At 43.4% G+C, this 17119-nt stretch overlaps 1 protein-coding gene across 1 annotated transcript in view; it reads right to left on the minus strand.

Annotated features, from left to right (window-relative positions):
* Positions 1 to 600: 600 nt before the first annotated feature.
* Positions 601 to 17119, minus strand: part of HECA (hdc homolog, cell cycle regulator) — a 42133-nt gene continuing 25614 nt past the window's right edge. The window contains exons 5-7 of the mRNA XM_015572078.1: positions 12484 to 13524; positions 6403 to 6557; positions 601 to 3507 (exon numbers count right to left, since the gene is read on the minus strand). Coding sequence (XP_015427564.1) covers positions 3343 to 3507; positions 6403 to 6557; positions 12484 to 13411 — 1248 coding nt within the window. The 5' untranslated portion in view covers positions 13412 to 13524 and the 3' untranslated portion in view covers positions 601 to 3342. The remainder of the gene's footprint in view (positions 3508 to 6402; positions 6558 to 12483; positions 13525 to 17119) is intronic.

Here is a 17119-nt window from a genome sequence, read left to right on the forward strand (position 1 = left end):
ATAGGATTCTCTATCTATTCAATAGAATTCCCTACAACCAGAATAATTTTAGATTATTCATAGGGAATCAACTGTTATATAAAGAATGCTTATTTTGTTGCAAAGGGAGTTTACCATGTTGTGACAAACCACTTTCAAACAGCATAAGAAGGTCAGCTTTTATTAGCCGCAATAGTGACTGTGAAATGGTTACCTGAATGGTGAACAAAACCTCAGAAAGTCTTCTCCACAACTTTTTCTGTCCAAGCTCAAAAAATAAAGTGACACAATGTAAGTTTCTGAAGCTTTATTCTGTTTGTGTTACATACATTTCACAAACAGAAACCTTCTACCATCACACACAATTCCATAACCAAATGTTTCAATTTTGTCAACATTCTTGAACTATTTACACTGTCTTCCCTTCACAAAAGTGCAATCCAAGACATCTTGACAAGAAATCTTTAATGACAAGAATACATTTTTAGCTGGTTTTAAAGATGCCCATCCATTATGTTTTCTTTCTATTACCTGGAAGGGTAATAAAGTCAACAGGACATGGAGATGAGCTGAGTTAGGCAGCATCAGGTTATAGGAACCAAAACAACGAACAAAAGCACTCAAAAATTAAAATAAAGACTGGAGAAAGCTCTTTCTTAATTAGAATGGAATAACTGACCTAACTCCCCACTTTCATGCCAATATCTCTTTTCAGGTATAAACCCAGTATATTAAGTGCTGCAGATGCAACTATAAGAAAGTGGAGAACTGAGCTGGTCTGAAGAGAATGATGAGACCATCAGAAATAGTTTCCTCACTAAACTAAACTAGGTAACTGTATTTGTTCAAGGTGTATAACTCTTAAAAATAAGTGATAAAAAAGTTAGAGCAGATAACAAATTGCTTTGAAATTATAAGTCACTATGAGTGATTCAGACTATTGAGCACTATTCATCAGAAAAACAGAAGATGGATCTCCTGGGTGACTAGTACCTTTTAATATCCAAACCACAACAAAAATAATCACCTTTTTTGACATATTCCAATTTCCATCAAGGTACTCAGAGCAAAGTAGTTTGAGAAAACATGGGGAAAATATTAAGGTCAGCAGGTTTCCAAAATAAGTTTTATTCTGTATATTGTATAATCTATTATATTTTATTCTCAAATCAACCAAATTTTCCATTTTAGACAGGAATGCAATGCCTTGAAGGCCAAAGATATCCTCAGATATGATACCTATCTATGCCTCTCCTTTTGTGTAACTGCAGCATCCATAGGATCCTTTTTCATCAAAACAAAGGTCAAAAGCAAGTTTTACCTAATTATGTCATACTTATTTTTTAGGAAGTAGAAAGTGGTATAAGGAGAAAATACTGAATGCAGTAGACACTATGCTCAGAGCAGTTTTAGACCGAGGAACTTGCTAAATGGAATCTATACATAAACTTTAAGTTTGAGAATAATACTAGCAGGTTTCTCTACAAAAATTTAGGTGGGTTAAAGAACAGCATTACAAATACTTTACTATTCATTTTAAATTCAGAGGTAAAAGCCAAATGGTGCTCAAAAGACAAGAGAAACTTTTGTGTTGGGTATATGAGAGAATCAACAGGGAAACAGTTAACCCACAATTATAGTTCTGTGTATTACAGACAAATTTGCAAAGGTTATGTTGCAAAATAGACCTGTTGCAGTTGCATCAAATACTGTCAGACCAATGACGATTTTCTGCTTCTTACTGGCATTGAGCAGTTCCCCCACTGTGAAACACTTTTCAGATCATCAAACACCAAACCAGATGCGGTAAGCTGAATTACAATCATCCAAACTGAAAGATGAAGACTATTAACATGTGGGTTCTTTTTAAGGCTGTGTTGTTTCAAACAAAACATCAATGTTCCATGTAGAACTGAAGCTCACTTGCAATAATGCCTGAACACTTCTGAGAGGAAAAACAACTGTTTATCTGAGGGGAGAAAATGGTATAAACCAAGTGAGTAATACAAATGCTCACATAACTCCCATAAAATAATTTTATTTTAAGCTTTCAATTAGCATATATATATTTGAAATTATCAAATTGATTTTTGTGCAATATTCCAATCCTATAAGGGTGTAGGATGTATGTCTAATTAAATCACCAATATCTAATAAGCAGAAAGCTGTATGTTGAAAGACCAATGCTCTGACAAAATAAAGACATAAGTATCATCTTTTTTTTCACCAATGGTACAGTATCATAGAGATCTTCCAAATGATCTACTTTCAAACATATTGTTATACCTTAAATTCAGTGATTTTTCCAAAATGAAATACACTTAAAACAGAAATATTAAAATTATTCTTTTCCTCATACCCTCACAAATAATGTTTTCCTTTCCTCCCTAAGGCCAAATTTTTTATTTTAGAAACTCAGCATTAAAGGGGTAAAACATTGCTGTCAGCAATTTTGGGGAAGAGAAGTGTGGCCATGAGTGGTTCCCAAACTCACCAGTGAGGTCTGTGGCTGAGATTTACCTGTGAGAAGGGTCTGACATGAAGTGGCATTTCGACAGTGCAACCTGCATATATCAGGGCTGCCCAAATCATGTTATTATTCATGGATTCTCCTTGGGAGCTAATGTGACCAAATTCAAATCACAGTGTTCTACCTTTCTGTCCTCTTAAATCCATGTGCATCAAATTCACTTAGTATATTCTCTCTGCTATAGGTCAGCTTCCCGAAAAATATGTGCAATACCAATAGCTCTCATATGTCTCATAATTTGGATATTATCTTCAGTATGAAAACTGACTAAGAAACTAGAAGAGTGATGGAAATAGCCCTCATGTTAACTTTCAAATAAACTGTCAGTGAGTGTAAACTGCACGTCAAAGTGCGCTGCAGAAGTGAAACAAGATGGGCTGACACACCATCAGCTCCAGGCACAGAGTTACATTCACCTGTCACAAGTCTTCCCACGGCCCAGAGAAGATCTAAAGCGGGTCTTGAAATGGTTGACTTTGAGTAAGAAGAGTGTGCTCCCAAATCCTACCAAACTCTTTGTTTAGAACCACATAATTCCTTTCTTAAACTCCGCCCATCCTCCCCACCACCTTAAACGCTGCAAGAGAGACTCTTTGTGATAGGGAACCAATACGCCAACTCACAGGACTGCCCACTGGGCTCTGGCCAGGACCACAGACCAACACTTGGGAGTCAGGGGAGGGCCGGGGCAGCCCATTTCAGTGACCACGTACACAAAGGAACTTTTCCTTTAAGTTAGAAAAGAAATTAACATCACAGAATGTTTCCCTAGAAAAGATATGTAACAAAGTAATAGTATCGATAAAATAGCTATTACCAAAACAAAGCTTTCATCAATAAGCTTCCAGAACTTTAAAGGAGGAAAATGGCTTCACAAAATGGTAGTCCAGGTTGCCACAGTGTGGACACTGCTGGACGTTGCTGTACTCGGAGAAGTACTGCATCCCGATCCGCACGTCGATCACTGGCTTCCCGCAGTGCTTACAGTTCAGCCGGGCCTGGGGAGAAACACAGGCACATGAGGGGCCACACCCTTCTGCCTCCCGAACCTGCCCAAGTCTCTGACCCCAAAGGCAAGACTGTTACAGCCACGAAACTGACCCAAAGTACAGTACTGTATCGTTTCTATTCCCGAAAACAGGGTAGGCAAAGCATGAAATAAGCAGAAGACATACGTGTACTCAGGTATTCATTAGTCTGAAACATTAACTCTGATTTCTCTCCCCATATGTAGCACCGCTACAAGAAAATGTAAATTTGTACCGCCAGAAATTTCTCCAGTAAAGTCTCCAACAAACGTGCCTTCTTCCTCCGAGATTTCCAAGAGTGGCTGAGGCTGACTTACCCCACCCAAAACTGCATAAACTTCTTTGAAGATTCTAAGTTTATTTTTAAAATTCATGTACATGTGTCACTCTACTCCTAACTATATTTGTACTTTCTTTGTATGAAAATAAAATTTCCCTAAAATGCTAAAGTAAAAGAAACAATCCAGGAAGCAGTGCTGTATTTATCCGGAGGCTTCCAGAACCCACCAGCACAGTGTATCTTCATTCACGCCCAGGCCTCTCTAAAGGCATACAGTGGGGCCTTGACTTAGGAGTGTCCCGACTAATAAGCTTTTTGAGATTCCAGCTGTCTCTCTGGCAGATTTTTTGCATTGAGTTGATAGAGTAATTTGAGTTAACGAGCTCCTTAACCAGCTCGGTCTCGGAAGGAATTAAACTCGTAAATCAAGGCCCCACTGTACTAGAGGTTTTCACCAACAGGCCTTAAGTGAATAACCAGAAATGATAAGTACAACAGGCTCTCAACTCAGATTCATTCCAAAAGTGTAATAGAAAAGTATAACCTCATTTTGTCCCTGAAACACTGCCGGTGAGGTGGGTAGAATTGTGAATTTTTAGATGAAACTGAGGCACGCAGGGGTAAAGTGGCACGCCCAAGACCACACAGGAAGCAGAAAGGCTGAGATTTGAACCCAAGCAGCTTAAATCCAGTCCACGCTCCAAGCCACTACATGGACTACCTTTCTCTAACCTGAGAAAGCCTCCCTTTTAACTGACTGACAGTAAAGGTGAGAGATTCTGAGCACACATCTTTCTTTAACTTGTTTATTCCTTTCTAATAACTAATCATTGCTTATGTTTGGCTCAAAGTTTGGAACACTTTCCTTGATTCCTTAGTCATGTCTAACACTTATACCTTCACAGTGACCACAGTTACTTGGGTTTTTTAAAGCCAAACAGCAATCAAACGTGTTTTCCATTTCAGTAGGGAGGGAGGCGGAAAATAAAAGTCTGGGCTTAAATTGTTTTAAGGGAGAAAGATACAATAAGTCCAACAGGCTGGGTGTGCAGAAGGCCATTCTGCTTTTCTCCAAGGTAAGGAAACAACCCAATTGCCTGTCAGTGGTGCACTAGAAAGAACGCCAGCCTGGGAGGTACAGGTTTGACTCATCGCTGTGACACACTTGTGTAAAACCTTCTCATTTTCCAGGCCTCCATTATATGTGGAAAACAAGGAGGCTGGACTAGATCCCCCAGGTCCTTCCAAGTGATAACATGCTATGAATTTCAGGCCCCACCATGCTTTTATTTCCTTGTTTCTCTAAAAGACAGACCTCTCTGGGGTGTGTGTGTGTGTGTGTGTGTGTGTGTGTGTGTAGAGAGAGAGAGAGGAGCCACTTCCTTTTGTTTTTCTCACCTCGTGAGTTGGCATTAAGGCACAGTGAGTATTATAAAATGCTACCATGAGTAACTGATAGACTGTAATATCTCATTTCCAAGGCCAACTTTTAAACAGAATAGAATAGCATAAAAGTAATCAATTGTGGAATTAAATGACAGGCTATGGATGGCCATTTAGGTCTCTCATGGCCCTATTTCACCTTTACTAGTAAGATCACTAGTACAGACAAAGTACAGGTGAAATACCGACTGCCAAAATTTTAATTCAACCGACACAGGGTATCCTCTGAATAAACTGCGAATAGTAAGGATATTTTCTTCACAAAAATCAAAGCATGCTAACGATGCAAAACTATGTAGTACACTAATAAAGTGCTTATCACTTTATTAAAAGCCAGGCGTGGCCACTGAAGAGTGAAAGAAAATATCTCTCCGACCCACGAAGATCAAGGAATTATACAACAAAAGCTTGTTTTTTCCAACCACTTGGAAATAAACCAAGATATTTCCAAGGATTTTGTTATCTCCTGTGTTTCTATGGACTTATTTAGTGTTTTTGTATGTTACTATTTCCCTGTTTTGCTGGTGACAGCTAAATGTCAGATGCTCTCTGAGCAGTGCTAACTGCCTCTTTCATGTCAACCTCAAACACCTTACAAGGCAGGCAGGTCCTGGGTAACTGTACTGGTCTGACAGGAAGGAAATCCTGTCTATTACAAAAAGTGAAGCTTTCTTCTTCCTTTTAAATAAAACTTTGCTTATTAGAAACTCAGTACATGTTAGCTATATAAAACATTAGAAAATGTAAGTAAGCAAAAAGAAAGCTAAAGAACCGCTCAGCATCCCACATCCAGAAACCAGCTGGTAACTGGATAGCAGATTCCTTCTTATGTTCGTTTTTGACAAATGGGAACATTTATACTCCTTAGAATTTTTTAACTTAAAATACTGAAAACATTTCCCACATACTTAATCACTACTCTACAATATCCCTTTTCATGACTGCATAGTCCAGTGACCACTGCAGCAAACCCACCACCACTGCTGCGCTTTGGGGGAGTGTCTCAAATGCTCACTAGTAAAGCAGCTTCCCAAGCCGTCCACCCCCCACAGTAACTGCAACGCTAACTCTAACTCCTCCATGTTCACCTGGGGACAGAAGCCTGATGTCACAATGCTCCTTCTGTGGGGGTCAATACCAACCTGACAGCACGGAGAGGCGGCCAGGATGTCGTAGGTATACATGGTGCCCAGCTGGTGCCAGCTGCCGTCCCACCGCGACTTACACTTGATGCAGATGATCTTGTGAACCCCCTCCAGGCAGTCCACGCACACTGCGTACAGGTGCATGAGTCTCCCTGTGCACAGAGACACAATGCTGAGCTGAGGGTGGCCATCGAGGAAATCCCCTTTTGTCGCCAAAGGGGGTTAAACATTGGCGCATCTATCAATTATAAGCAAACATTTTATCATTTGGATAAATATAAAAAGCAAAGTAGGTATCACATGTCCCCAAGTTGTCCTTCTGGAATAATGATAAATTCCACCTACTGTCAATGGAGTATGTACTTTAAGTTCGATATTTAAGTTTAAATATTGCTTCAATTCACTTTTCCAAAAAATGCTGCCAGATGGCCAATACAGACATCCAAACGCGAATGACCAAGCCTCAGGTGCACAGAACCAGCCTGTGGCCAACAGGACTTTCTGCACAGAAGCCTACATGTGGCACACACAGACTGGACCAGCAACACTGGTCTGTACTCCTGGGCTCTCTCACCCATTATCAGGTCCCATGATAAAGTCAGAAGTCTGTCCTGGCACTGGGAGCCCAGAATTATACCACAGCCAGAATTGCTATGTTAACTGTCCTTGTCCTCAAAATTACTCGGCCATCACCACATCTAATTTAGGAACCAGAATTATATCTTACTTGTAAGTGGTATTTTAAAAGGAGTTCAATGTCTTGTTATTTACTGGGCTCTTAAAAGCCACATCCCCATTCCTCCATTAGTTATTAACACCTAAAAAAATGCCACCCAGTTTATATGGAAGGCTTAGGCTGGGGTTCAATCATTGGGAAAGAGAAAGAATGTACAGGATCTGCTGGAGTGATGAAGTTCACTGTGCTAGTAACTACCATCAGGAGCACAGCTGCTCCTAAGTGGCTTCGTATTCAAAATGTGCTGTTCGCTGCCTTCAGCCAGACCATGGCCCATCACGCTCCTTAAGCAGGAGAAGGGTGCACAGTAGTTCAGAGATCCCTTTTACAGCATTTTGTCTCCTCTTTGAGGACTAGGTCTTACTCATCCTTGTAGGCAGAGTCTAGCATAGTGCCTGAAATGTGGAAAGCACTCCACAATTGTATGTTGAATGAATGGATGGGGCATTTCAATAGCCAAAGACAATACACCCTTGGGGGCCTCCATGTCAAAACTGGGAAGGGTGGTGTGAGCTTCTGGCAATACTGTCCACCCCTGCTCTAGGGCACTGAAAATAAAAGGTCGCACATACCATCCCCAGAGTGGCCCGGGAACATTTCAGGATGTTAATTCAAGCATCCAGAAGATTCTAGATAACACTTCATCCCCAGTTTCCCTCCTGCATTTACTGTAATTCTCAACTATGCAGACACACAGGCAGCTGCTAGGAAGGGTCGGGGCAGGGACAGACAAAGGTCAGGTGTTGGTAGCAATGACCCTAATGATGAAGTTGACAGGGAGCTTTTGCTGAGGGCTTACCAAGGGTCTGGCACTGTTCTATGAAGCAACCTGAAGCACTGCACTTACTAGTAACTCTCACAACAACCCTATAAAGAAGCTATTATTGTTATTCCCATTCAGATAGGAGGAAGTGAAACTGAGAGAGTTTGAGTGGCTGGCCCGCGTTCATGAAGATAATGAGCAGCAAAATCCAGACTTCAATTCACATCTGCCTGACTCTTAACCGCTGGATAAACTCCTGGTGTGGACTGAGTCTCTGGATTTGTTTCAGTTACTATTATACATTGTCCTAAATACAGAGAAGTTTACATTTCTGAACCCTAGGGTTGTGAGATCGAGCAGAAAGTGGAGATTCCTGAGAGAACCTGTGGTTCTAAGTGGAAAAGAAGTGCAATAAAAACTTCCTCATTAGATCAGTCTTAACAAATACTCAAGTCAAACAAAAATACCTAATCAGAGGAAGAGCCAGAGAACAGAGGCTAGAGCTGGAGCTGGAGGCTGGGGAGGGCAGTGAGGGGTAAAGGGCATGGAGAAGGGGTGACCATCCATACGCCAGCACTGAAAGTAACAGTTATTTCAGCAGCATATAATTAGCTGCAGCCAGGAACCTGTGGCCTGGAACGTGGCCTTTCTACTGGAGTTGAAAATGCTGTGAGGAATACATGGCTGGGACTCTGATGGCAGAAATGATTTACACTCGTTTGCTATAAAAAGGACTGCATGGATTTCTCCCAGATGTGACAATAACAACACTGACACATGTCAAGGCCCCCCAGAGAACATGACGGACGTGACAGAGCTCTTTATTATAGCTTGAAAGTGCACCTACAACCTGTTCTCCATCTGTGCTACTCATTCTCCACTCTAGAACCTCTGCTCAACCAAATGGTCCTCTCCAGCTTTCTCACTGCCTCATTTTTTTAAACCACTATTCCTTTGCATACTGCTTCCTCTCCTTAGCAACAATCACCTGGTGTGGCTAGGACCTCTACCTAAAGTCAGTCCTCCTTTTGATATATACCTTCACATTGCCTCTGACTACGCAGGCCAAAAGGGCCCCTTGTTCCCTGGAAATTACAGGACGCTTAATGTACGTAATAGCCAGATGTTACTAGGTCCCCTTGTGGCACTAGAGCCATAGGACAGGGAATTAGCTATATTTTTATAAAAGCATCATACATCCTAAGGTTATAAACCGATAAAAGGTAAGAGCCAAGAGTACCCAGCACATGAAATTCATAAGTTTGATTGGCTGATGAATGAATTAAATGAAAAGAATTTGTCCATCATGAATGGAAAAAGAACACTACTACTCTCATGTACCCTCCACCCTTGTACCCTCATTCATCTTCATAAAGAAATTTCCAGCCTAAAAATGGCGACTAAAGGTGTTTCAACTTACTATCCTCTAATATTATCCCCAAACAGTATGAAGAACAAGAAAATCACAAAAACTCCATCTTCTGTGAAACTAAGAGGTATCTCAAACCTGAACCAGACTATGAGGCCAGAAGTTGGATGGAGGAATGGTAAATGGTTTACCTTCAAACTGGACAGCGAGCACAGGGAGAGTGGAAAGAAGTGCTGAAAGGGAACGAGTCGGGTAAACAAGTAATCAATAGACTATACAGCTTTTCCCATCAAGAAGCAGAGTCTATTTCATCATCCCCTGAATCTGGGCTAGTCTTACAACTTGTTTTGATGAACAAAATGTAATGTTACTCAGGTCCACGCTTAACTTTCTCCCTCCTGGGAACGCCATGTGGAAAGCACAGGCAAGCCCACTGGGAGGTGAAAGGCACTACAGAATAGGGATGGGCAATTCCAGCTGAGGCTTCCGAAGCCAACTAGCCTGCCAACTGTTAGATGTGTGGGAGAAGCCATCCTAACAAACAATCCATAGAACTGTGAGAAATTATAAATCACCAGTTTTAAACCACTAAGCTTTGGAGTGTTTTGCTTTATAACAAAGGCCAAACGATACACAGGATTGGGTCAAACTCTAAAAAAATGCATGAGAACAATCCCTGCAACTTCAGCTTCCTACCCCACTGAGAAGGAAAAGAAATTGCATCCATGAAACAAGAACAGAATACTATTAAAAAGAGCTCTTAGAAATTATAAATATGAGAACAAAATCTTTAAACTCAGGAATATAAAGTCAAGGGAATCTTCCAGAAAGCAGAATTAAAATAGAGATGAACAATAGGGCCAAAATATAAATAATGAAGGTAAACCAAAAGTAATTTCCCCAAACTTAAGACCATAAGTTCACAAAGTCAAGAAAGCACCCTGTCCAATGAATGAAAAAAAGGAAGACCCACATCATGGTGAAAATGCAGAATGCTAGGGAGAAAGAGAAAATCTTAAAACCCTCGGGGGAATAAAGGAGGAGTAATATTAAATAATATTAGACTTCTCAATAGCAACACTGGAAGACAGGAGACAGTGAAGAAATGCCTTAGAAATTCTAAGGGAAAAATAACTGTAACTTGGAAAATTGTAACCAGCCAAACAGCAACTGAGAAGATAGACTCAAGATATCATTACACTTTCAAAATCTTAAAACATCTATTTATATGCTCCCTTTCTCAGAAAACTCATAGGGGATATTTACCAAGTTGAGGGAATAAACCAAGGAAAAAGAAAATGTGGAGTCCGGGAAACAGAAGATAAAAAATAAGAAAGAATTACAGAAATTCCTAGGAGGGCAACTATGTAGTATAGCAGGTATTGCATGCACAAGGACAGACAGGAGCAAGAAGATGAAAGGTTCCATGAGGGAAATTTCTAGGGAAAAAATCCATAAAATGTCAGAGGTATGTGGAAATGTTTTCGAAAGGCGGTTTGTATTGCTGCTGGAGAATGAGAACAATCAGCCAAAGATTCAAAAAAGGCTAAGCAAATGGAACACGAAGCAATTATTCACTTCAACAAAAATAAGAGGTACTTCTATATAGGAAATATAAGTACCTATACATCTTGGCTCAATACTAAATATTTCCATACTAATGGTTTTAAAAAAAAAAAACAAAACCATTAAGGATTATCCAAGAATCCTATGTAATAAAACCCTAATATGCAAATCAACCTAACAGCAGAATGACCGGTCACTATGATGCACACTGACCACCAGGGGAAAGACGCTCAACGCAGGAGCTGCCCCCTGGTGGTCACTGTGCTCCCACAAGGGGAGCACGGATCAGTAAGAAGCCAGGCTCACAGCTGGCGAGCACAGCAGTGGTGGTGGGAACCTCTCCTGCCTCCACAGCAGCGCTAAGGACGTCCGACTGCCTGGGGGGAGCAGGCCCAAGCCATCAGCCGGACTTCCCCCAAGGGCTCCCAGACTGCAAGAGGGCACAGGCCAGGCTGAGGGACCCGCCCGAGTGCACAAATTTTGTGCACCAGGCCTCTAATTGTGATATATTATCCTGAGACAAAGGGTCAATATGTATCTAAAATTGGGAGAATGAAGATAACAGTTTTAAAATATGATGACAAAAACCTGAAGAATCACATAAGATTTAAAAGTCTCTGGGAACTCAGATAGCAGGGATTGGTAAGAAGAAGACAGGTGGGGATGTCATTTTCACTACAGGCCTTTTTAACACACTTTTTAAGTTATAAAGACATATGATATGCATCCCATCTTTACATAAAGTCAGCAGTGTTACATGCATTGACAGACTGCTCACCTCTGCCATTCAACATACGGTTGAAATGTCCCTAAGTCTTTTTATGTCATCCACAGCATTAATAAGCTCCCACCCACCACCACCAAGGTAATATCTGAGTCTCCAATAATCCTCCACGTTCCTTTTGTTGCTATCAAGAAAGTCTCACCCTAACCGGCTTGGCTCAGTGGATAGAGCGTCGGCCTGTGGACTGAAAGGTCCCAGGTTCGATTCCGGTCAAGGGGCATGTACCTTTGTTGCGGGCACATCCCCAGTGGGGAGTGTGCAGGAGGCAGCTGATCGATGTTTCTCTCTCATCGATGTTTCTAACTCTCTCTCTCTCACTTTTCCTCTCTGTAAGAAATTAATGAAATATATTTATAAAAAAAAAAGTCTCATCTTTCATAAATGTCAAGATTAATTCAAATAATCTAAAAACACCCTGACCCTCACCAAGCCCTACTTTCATATGCTTACAAGGATCAAAGAGAATACTAGTACATATCTTGCTGGGCACATTAACACAGGTTTCAAAGGCAACTATTTCACAGTGAGTGACATTTTTATGCAATTTCTTCTCTTAAATTTCCTCCCAATTATGAAGAACTATACACCAGGAATCCTCTCTTCAAACTGCAATAGAACAAACACATGAAATTACCCACCAGGACAACTGTTCTAGGGGCACAGTGACATTGGAGTAAAGCAGACCTCCACCACCTCCACCACCTCCCTGGCAAAGCGGAAATATTCACATGTGACCTAGCCCCTGACTAGAACAAGAAAGCACTATCAGTTAACACTGAGCCAGAACAGAGGCGGCCCATCTTGTTTGCTTTCCAGCTCTCCACAAACAGAAAGCAGGCAAGGTGGATGAACACCTGTACCTTGAAGGTGACAAGGAACATCATATTCAATCTCATCGTGTCTCGATGGGCTTAGGAACAGAGTTCCGTCCACCAGTGGGAACTGTTCGAACACCGGGAGCGCCCGGTGGCATAGGGCACAGTTTACAATGTTTCTGTGGCTGGCACTGAGGGCCGCAAGAATGAACTTGCGCAGATCCTCGCCCTGGCCCATTTGGGCATCGTCTTCCATCCGCACGTGGAAAGTGTTCAACTTATGCCTGGGGATGTGGGTGAGGAGCTCAGAGAGGTCCAGCCGCCGCAGGAACTGAACGGGAGTGTCAAAGTGGCCGCCCCTGTGAACTGATAACCCGCCCGGACTGTAATCAAAGTGGGCATTTCGGAACACATGGCCCCCGGCCATGGCCTTTTTGTGAGGCTCAAGATGGATGGCGTTCTTTAAGAATTCCCCAAGATATCTGGAGGAGCGGGGGCCGCTGAAGTGGGCAGGGGAGAGGATGGAATAGCCGGTGGGCGGGGACTGGCCAGGGGAGCCGCAGGGGGAGCGGCCCCCGTAGGCCCCAGCGCTGACCGCCTTCTCTTGGGAGTTCTGCCGGTCCATGGAATGCCGGCGGGGGAGGTCATGGTTCAGGCCTTTCTGGGGCTTGTTCGGGGGCCTGCACTTTTTAGCCTCCTCCACCACCTCGCCGGGAGGCCTCCCTGTGTTCTTCTCCGACCCTGACTTCTTCTTCTTCTCGTCCTGCATCCGCTTCACCTGGTACCAGTCCGTGTCCTTCTTCAAGTGGCCCTGTCCACAGCGGCAGGAGCAGAAGCGGAAGGCCAGGTCGTAGCCCTTCTTGGTCCACATGTTCTGGCGGCACTGCTTCTCGTTCCAGCTGCGGGCCCGGCCGATGCAGTTGAACTGGACCAGGATGCTGCTCTCCCACTCGTAGAAGCACTGCAGGTGCATCCAGCTGCTGTGGGGGCAGTGCTCGTTGTTGCACACCACCTTCTGGTAGTCGTCCTTCTCCAGGTCCACCGGCCTCCCGAAGCTGCAGATCAGGGGCGTGGCACAAGGGGCTTCTGGGGAGAAACACAAAAGAGACATTCAGCCCACAGGACGAGGGGTTCCCAGCTGACACCACGTCAGAGATCAAATCCCACAGGAGCCCATTCATGCCAAAGGTACAATTTTTCTGGCATCAAGATTTCCACCAGGATTTATGGAGATTGGCGTTCCACTGGGTTCCTGCTATTTCAACGTCCATAATGTTTCAACAGGCCCCTCTGAAGGCTTGTTCTGCTCCCAGGTGGGAACCACTGAGCTTGATCACAAAAGTTCCACATGCCATGCTTGGGTTAGTTATCTGTTGTAGCTGAGAAGCTAAATGAGGACTCTAAGCCACAGAGCCCCTCGGCAGAGCTGTTTTAGAAATCTCACCCTGGTGGCAGTGTGGGACGTGAGGCTGGAAGCTGGGAGGCCAGAGGAAGGGGGCAGGGCGTGCAGTAACCCAGGTGAGAAATGACAAGGGTCTGGGCTAGACAGCAGCAAGTGACTCCCAGTGTTGAAGATGAGCAGACGCTGATGGACGACGAGGGACAGGTTTGAAAGAAGACTTGGGGCTGGCCTGGTCTGGGCCTGCTGAATTGGAAGGGCTTGTGCACCACCGAGGTGGAGAAAGATGTGAATGGAGTTCAAGAGAGCTGGCGCTGTGGATACAGATGTGGAGCCATGCAACCAGCCAGGGAGGTGTAATCCTGGAATGTGAGGGGTGGAAAAGAATCCTGGGAAGCGACATTAAAAGGCTGGAGAAGAGTTCTCCACAGAGACTGGTAAGGAATGAACTGAGAACTCACTGGACTAGTCAGGAGAGAGTTCTATCAGGGAAGTCAGATGAGGTCTAAGAACAGGGGACTGGGACTGTCCCAGTGTGCCAGGTAAGATCAGTGTTTCTTACTCTGCACTACCCTGGACATTTGGAGCTGGACAATTCTTTGTTCTGGGAATGTCCTGTGCACTGCTGATGTTTAGCAGCACCCCTACTAAATGCCAGTCACACCACCCCCCTCAACTGTGACACCCCAAAAGGTCTCCAGTCGTTGCCAGATATCCCCTGCAAGCAGAATCACCCCCAGTTGGGAACTGCTGGGGAAGGCAAAGATGGAGAGGTCCTCCCCAGGATGAGCAGTGAGCCAGTCACTGACGCCTTAGGAAGGACAGTTCTGGTGCGATGATGGGGGACAGGTGCGGTAAAAAAGCAGCAGCAGTACAGATGAACCTCCAGATAGGCTTAACCACAAGTATAACTGTGGAAGGAAGGAAAGAGGATGGGCAGGGTACACAAAGGCTGAGGCACAAGTACGTTCCTCAACTGGGGCAATAAATGCCGAGAACTCAGGGCAGCTTGAAGATCAGAAGAGGGAGCAAGCTACCAAAAACCTCAACCTCAGCACTGCCCATTGAATTACAAATTCTATTTATCCCACCAAGCATCCCACTCAGCAAAACGGCCCTAACCAACTTGTCTCCGTCCATGCCTGCGACCACTGTGGCCTCCCCATCTACCTCCTGGGAATCCACAATCCTTAATCTTCATTGGTCCAAATCCCACTCCCCTCGTGTAGCAATTCACAGTATGGGCTCTGCAACCAGACTGCCTGAGCTGGAATCCCAACAGCACCACGGATGAGCTGTGAGCTCACGGAAGTTACTTAACTTTTCTTTGTGTCCGTTTTCTGTGTACCTTACACGGTGGTCATAAAGATGAACTATACCCATTCACAGGTGGTGCTTAGAGCAGGGCCTGGCACAAATAACCCTCATCCCCTGCTTTCCAACCTTCAAGGTCTACCTCTAGGCACCAATGTCACCAGGACTCCCCTTTTCCCCTACACCCTGACCCCCACCAGCGCAGTCTGGTCTGAACCTTACTTGAGTCCCCATTCTGGTCCCCACCAGGTGATGACTCAGGAGAAGACATCTCTGACTCGCCTTTGTGTTCCTGGTACCACTGGCCCAGGCCATACACACATGCAGTGCCAAATACAGTTGCATTAAAATGACACTGGCACATGAAAACCTATGTGACAAGCAAAGCAGAGGAAGAGAGATCTGCAATCCTAGACAAAGAGAAAAGGCCTGAATGTACAGAAAAGAAGTAGAAGAAGAGAGTGGTTTGCAAACTGAGTAAATTAACTAGTCACGAGTTCTATGACCTTTAAAATGTTAATGAGTGAATTAAACAAAGTTAAGTTGCTTTTATCTTAAGTCCTTCAGAGGAAGAGGCTTGAAGAGATGTCTCTGAAATAGAATGGCAGTTATCAGAGTGATATTAACCCAAGACTAATGAAATCAAATTTAAAAAGGCCCTAACTATACTTTGCATTCATACTATCCAAAATTTAAAAATTTAAATGTTAAGACTGACTTGATATTTCTTTAAAAGGTATTGTCACATAAAAAAAAGGTTGACTAAAAATCCTACTTGTAAATACGGGAAAAAATCCTATTTATATCTTTCCCAAAAAGCTGCAAATGTATCACTAAACCAATACTGAGCACTTCCTGCGTACCAGGTCTTAGAAGCAGGAAAGACAGCAAATCCTGCTGAGAACTCTAAACCAGCGGTTCTCAACCTGTGGGTCTCGACCCCTTGGGGGTCGAACGACTCTATCACAGGGGTCCCCTAAGACCATCGGAAAACACATATATAATTACATATTGTTTTTGTGATTAATCACTAGGCTTTAATTATGTTCAATTTGTAACAATGAAAATACATCCTGCATATCAGATATTTACCTTATGATTCATAATAGTAGCAAAATTACAGTTATGAAGTAGCAACAAAAATAATTTTATGGTTGGGGGTCACCACAACATGAGGAACTGTATTAAGGGTCGCGGCACTAGGAAGGTTGAGAACCACTGCTCTAACAGAAGTATATGCCTGGATCACAGAGAAGGAAACACTCCAAGTCCCTGTCCCTGTAGCCTGGTCTGTGATCACCACAGCCATCCTCACCAGCTTTCTACCCTCCAAGACCCACAGCGAGGAGTCCCCACCCCAACCTGCCAGCCCTGCTTGTTTACAGCTCTGCCACTTTGATGTGGCCTTGTGGCTAGACCTCAAAAACAAAGACAAAGCCAAGGGCTTGTTTAATACCAAATACTTTGTGCAACAGACACCTCCCCCTGTTACACACCTCCAGGATAAGGGCAAGGCTCCTAGGATTAGGTGAGTCACAGGGTGGGCCTTGGGAACAGCAGAGAACTGCTGACAAGGCTTCTACATCTCACACAGCATTCTGAGGAGTAGGCTGACCTCTACCCTCAAAGACATGGTTTCCTTTGAAGTTTGGTTCTTAATTCCCTGCCTGGTTCCCCTCTCCCTCCCCCTGTCTACACTGCAGAGGCATCTAGAAGGTGCCTAGTTGTGATACAAATAATACAGTAAGTGATAAATAATAATGCAAGATTAAACTCTGTGTTTCGTGTACTCACAACTATAAACCTACTTCTGCCTACTCCTGTAAATGTGGAAACACACTGTAAACTGTCAAGTTGCATAAAAACCTTTCTCTGCTATCTTCAGCATAACTGTACACCTGTGTACCTGGCTCCCCAACTAAATGCAAATTGCTCAAACATATTTGCTACTTTTTCTATCTAATGTTT

The sequence above is a fragment of the Myotis davidii genome, unplaced genomic scaffold, assembly GCF_000327345.1.
Source record: "Myotis davidii unplaced genomic scaffold, ASM32734v1 scaffold266, whole genome shotgun sequence".
Classification (NCBI taxonomy): domain Eukaryota; kingdom Metazoa; phylum Chordata; class Mammalia; order Chiroptera; family Vespertilionidae; genus Myotis; species Myotis davidii.